Raw genomic sequence first — 5,568 nt, 5'->3', positions numbered from 1 at the left:
GATGTTTTTACAACAGAAAAGAACAGGAAATCACTTCCCGTGGAAAGAAATATTATGACATGCCCCTCGGAAGACCATTAATAAGTGTAATATGGAATGAACCAGCATGTACTCTGAAGAAGTGGCTCTTAACAAGCACTTAGTCCTCACTTTCAACACGTCTTGTTAAGTTTTTGAACTATTGAAAACCCTTATCAAATAAAGATGAGCATCACCTGTGCTCAAGCAGATGCGGTTTATCACATGCTGATTTAGCCTGGTTATAGCTATGCTTAATTATAATAATAAAGATAGCAGAGCACATAATAGAAATAATTTTAAACTCGTAAATCAAGAAGAAAAATATGTTTTATGGAGCAATTTAGACAAAGATCGCGGAATGTGTAAGTATTTGGAATATTTGTTGCTTCACCTTGAAATGTTGACTTAATTCTTGACATGTTTCTTATTTTAAAAGATTTAGATAAGTGACGGGTAACCTATTGCACTCCAGCTCCAATTAAGTACAGGTCTCTTAATTTCAAACTATGTTTTTCTAAGTGATTATAATGCCATAGTTCTCCTTAATGTTCACTCCATAGTTGGAATTTGGAACCTTGCAAAACAATTTTTAATTTCCGATGTTTTTGAGTCCAAGGTTCCAACCTTTCACTGGAGTAGCCTATGTTTGGGTCAGTAGGATAGAATTATGCATAAATAGAGACCTAAAATAACTCTAATTGATCTAAATGTCTGTACATGTTTTTTTTTTCTGTTCCTTTGCCCTTGTCTTTGGCACTGTTACAGTGACACACCCCAAAAATGTTTGAATTATTTGCCTGCTTTGATATAATCAAGCTTGGGAAACATTATTTTTCAATTCCAGACAAATTAACGGATATAGTCAGAAACATAAAGAGCAGAAGAGAGGCGAAAGTGCCAATAGAGAAGGTGAGTTAAGAAGAAAGAGAGTTTTTTTGGGGGGTAAAGGTAGGGAGAAGTAGAGAAAAGTGAGAAGGGAAGGGTAGGGGCAACTTGAGAAAGTGATCAGAGGGATGAAGGAGAATAAGACAAGGAAAGACAGATTATGAGTTAATAGAAAGTATGGAAAAAGAAGGGATGAGAAAAGGAGCACAATGGAGGGAGATGCGTGTGGGGAGACATGCTGGCAAACATTGAAAGACAAGGGCAAAGTGAGTATCGAGGCAGAAAGGCAGGATGAACATTGAGGCTTTTCTATTATTTTACCAATATACTCAACACAAGGGTGCATGTGAGTCTAGGACAACTAGGCCTTAAATGCCACATTAGATGATTGGTTGTTGCTGCTGATTGAAGCCACCCCGAGTTGTGTGTTCATCCAGCATAGTCCTCTGGAATTTGATGAAAGAGACACTAGGTCAAAGAAACACATTCATTTGGTGCTGATCCTTCTTGAGAGCAAAGGGAATTGCCAAGAACACATACATACCTGACGCGTTTCACTTTACAGGAGCTTATTATAGGAATGTGTAACTGCAGATCTCAGAGCCAGGGAAATCAATTAATCAATCAACAGATTAGGTAAAATTACAGTTACGTACAATATATGCGGTTAGACTAAAGTGAAACTGACATTCAAACCAGTTTGCATGGACGGCAGATTTTTTATATATACTGTTTTAAAGCAGGTATAAGTATGTACCTGTGTGTGTAAATGTATATAGAAGACAGAATTTCCTGATCGCATTTCAACTTTCTTTAGCTTTTACTGATGATATCAGCCCTAAACGACTTGAACACCCTGTTATCTGTGTTTACAGGCAATTAGGAACCAATCAGTACTCCATTGTATCTGCATAATTAGGTGATATGTTTGGAATCTCAGATTCTGGAAAAAAAAGAGAAAGCCCATTTGTTTTTAACAGGATGTGAATGAGTTCAATTGTTCCTATAGAGGTGATTGAATCTGAACCAACTACAATGTTGTTTTTTTTTTAGGTATGGCTTTACTTTACATAGCCACCAAGCTTCCAGGTATTCATTGTAAATTTTCTATTGGCCTTGTTGATTAAATCCCATGTATACTCTAGGTCTTTCAACAGCCCTATGGCAAACATCCACTCACCTGTACCTACAATCACCTACAGCATTGAATCTACTGAATGATTTGCATGCTAATTGTTTGTAAATGTATCAAGGCTTTGAAAGAAAGGGAACTTTGCTTTGACAATAGATGTAAAAAGGGATACTGTACACTCTGTTTGATCCTTGGCTTATCTAGTAAAGGTGATAAAAGAAATAATTCAAATATATATATGAAACCAGCATTAAAAGCGTAAGTCAAACTGAAAAAAAATATAAAAAATAAAAATAAATATATATATATAAATATTCTTTCCACATATATTATAGTGTTAATATATACATATATTCATTGAGGGTTTTTTATTTTTTATTAATTCAATGTAATCTTTATATGGGATATAGCTTGCATTTAGACATAATCCAAAACCAAGTGTTTCATATACAGTAATAAAACAGAGATTATTATTTTCGATCACAGTTTATGGCTAATTGGAAGTAAATAGATATTTTCAATTCACTTTTCCCTGATGTATTTTAAAAGAAAAAACTGTATGTGTAGAGAAATGGGGGTGAATGCATTGACAAAGAGATAGAAAGTGTTTTTTTTGCCAAAAAAAGCCAGTTAGTTCAATTACATTATATATATTACAATGTTTATTCATATATTTATGTTTAATTTTATATTTTATCTATATTTCAGTCTTAGTGGTTGTTCTGTGTGATCCCTTCTTGAAATGCTTATTAGAGGACTCCAAAAAAACCTCCCAAGAATTTACTGCAGATGAAAATGGAAAAAAAAACTTTGTCAGACTATAGCTCCTACCCAACATGATATATAGGGTAGAAGGAAGGATAAAGACACAAACACAGTGGATTCTGTCTCCAGCAAATCTCAACAGAGGCTTCCCTCATAAAACAAAAGATAAACAGTCTATCAGCACTCCAAGAGAGAGACCCCTGGACCAAGACAAAAAGTCTGTACCTTCTGAAAATATTTGGCACAAGGTTACAATGAGCTGTGCATCTGGGTGGTAATTCTGTTTGAAAATAAAATATATAACTATACATATTTATATATATATATTTAAGAAAGGCACCCTCCTTCTCCTTTATGGTAGGGAAAAAAAGCTTTTTTTATCATTCATTTTAAATTCCCTTCTTTGGGTTGGAGACATTGTGTTTAAAATAAATGCAAGGTTTATATTAAATTATTTGTGTTACATTGTTACATTTGATTTAATTGTGAGTGGTGACAGTGGGATTACCTGTTTTAATAAAAGTCAGTTTCTATACACTTTTCTGTTTCTTTCTTAAAAATGCTATTTTTTTAACACACTTGAGTTGGGTATTAACGCTTGTGTGGTACACATTAGTGCACTTAGGGTTAAACTAGATCTGATTATTGCATAGGTACAGGTACACTATGTACAGGGGATTTTTTTGTATGTTAAGCATGCAATACACCACAAACAAGCACTGAATTATTACATTTATGTACACAGGTTTTACTAAAATATTATATATATGTAATAAATTGCCCATTATGCATAATATGCATTCACTTATGGTTATTCTGCTACACAGACGGATTTTTTAACATTTTGAGTATTATATTTGTTAAACTGAAAACAAAAATTATTACAACTAGTTGCTTTTAGTAATCTTAATTCTTGCAAATAGGTAGAATAAGCAGCGTTTTCACTTTCAGAATTCTGTATCAATCGGGTGTAAGGCATTTGTTACAATGTATCTGCTTAGGAACTTGTATCAATGGTCATGTTGATTCAGGCCACCAGAGGGCGCCGGAATCCCATTGGCTGTAGTCTTTAAGGAGTAGACACCCCCTCCTCCTTCTTCAGGTCCACCACTCAAAAGAAGAGGGAGGTGTCATCCAGGCAACCAACCCTGACCACAGGCTACCACACTACTTAAACATGAATTACATCACAGCCGTATGGAGCCTGGCTAATATATCCTAAGCAGGCTGTGGGACAAGGTACAGCTCTCCAGTCTTGCAGAATTACTACAGAGCACTGAAGGAGTCTTACAGAGCAAGGACCTCAGCAGATCCAGAGAACATAGTCTGCAGGGAACCTCAGAGAACATAGTCTGCAGGGAATTCATGGACAATTCTAAGGACCTCGCAGATTCCCCTGGTGGCTTTTAAACCAAGGAGCCTTGGGAGTAGCAAAGGAAAAAAAATAAGAAACCAGAACTTCATTTGGGACTTTTTTGTGTGTCTTGCTACACCTCCCCTGCTATACTCCTTTCACTCTTGGAGAAATTGAGTCTCTGGTTACCATGGTGATCCAGCTGAAAGTGAAGAATATTTAACAAGGGGGAGGCTGGACCTTGCAGGCAGACAAGCTGGTGCCATTAGGGGCTGAGCGCTGGGACTGTTCAAGTATCCACAATCAGAGCTCTTGTGGACTGCAATGAAAGGTGGTGGCATTGAAGCCTCTGGATACCTGGGATAACTGACCCCCTTCACCCCTCCCCCCAATATTTCTGATGCATTATTTATGATCTTTGGCAAAAAGAGGAGAACTCTTTTTCTCATAGTGTGTGGCTGTGATAAGCATGTATCATCCTCAGTGCATTGTGACTATATATGCCCTGGTGGTCTTTCTGGGACTTCGTATTGACCAAGGGTCATGTCAGCATTATCTTCACATCAGACCAGCTCCTAGTGAAAACCTGCCACTGGTGGATCTTATTGAGCATCCGGATCCTATTTTTGACCCTAAGGACAAAGACCTTAACGAGACAGTGCTAAGGACACTCATGGCTGGTCACTTTGACCCAAACTTCATGGCCATCAATCTACCGGAGGACAGGGTTGGTGTGGAAGACCTTGGGGAGCTGGACCTCCTTCTCAGGCAGAAGCCCTCTGGGGCAATGCCTGCAGATATCAAAGGTTTGGAGTTTTATGAAGGTCTTCAGGGCAAGAAGCACAAGTTGAGCAAGAAGCTCAGAAGAAAATTGCAAATGTGGGTATGGGCATATTCCTACTGCCCCGTCCTATACACGTGGAATGACCTAGGGACCAGGTTTTGGCCACGTTATGTGAAAGTGGGCAGCTGCTACAGTAAAAGGTCTTGTTCTGTACCAGAAGGCATGGTTTGCAAAGCTGCCAAGTCGATGCATTTGACCATCTTAAGGTGGAGATGTCAACGCAGGTTACTTCAAAGGTGCCAATGGATTCCTATCCAGTACCCTATCATATCTGAGTGCAAATGCTCATGTTAAGACTGTCAAAGACTTTCATTTTTTATTGCAAAAGACATGGCTTTATGGTTAATGTTGTGTGCACTGTATAATGTAGGAATGTATATGTGTGTATATATGGTGTCAGTCTAAATTACTATTAAAAAGGTCAGTATTATTCTTTTAAATAACCAGTGTCTACTGTATTTCCAAGTTTAGCAATCTGGTTGTGTTTAATTTTATTTTATTATATTTTTTAATATTTTTTTGGCTATTGTATGTGTATTTATATGCAAAGAGCACTTCGCATTGCGA

At 37.1% G+C, this 5,568-nt stretch overlaps 1 protein-coding gene across 1 annotated transcript; it reads left to right on the top strand.

The window, feature by feature from the left end:
- Positions 1-4,626: 4,626 nt before the first annotated feature.
- On the top strand, positions 4,627-5,295 carry LOC149281971 (noggin). Its single transcript, XM_089498902.1, has one exon. It carries the CDS (start codon positions 4,627-4,629, stop codon positions 5,293-5,295), a length of 669 nt encoding a protein of 222 aa, XP_089355028.1.
- The last annotated feature ends 273 nt before the right edge of the window (positions 5,296-5,568 follow it).

Source organism: Sceloporus occidentalis, unplaced genomic scaffold (assembly GCF_023333645.1).
Source record: "Sceloporus occidentalis isolate IW3139 unplaced genomic scaffold, rSceOcc1.0.p SCAF_126, whole genome shotgun sequence".
NCBI lineage: Eukaryota > Metazoa > Chordata > Lepidosauria > Squamata > Phrynosomatidae > Sceloporus > Sceloporus occidentalis.
Note: the sequence above shows the minus strand (reverse complement) of the source record. Positions and strands in the feature narration are given on the sequence as shown.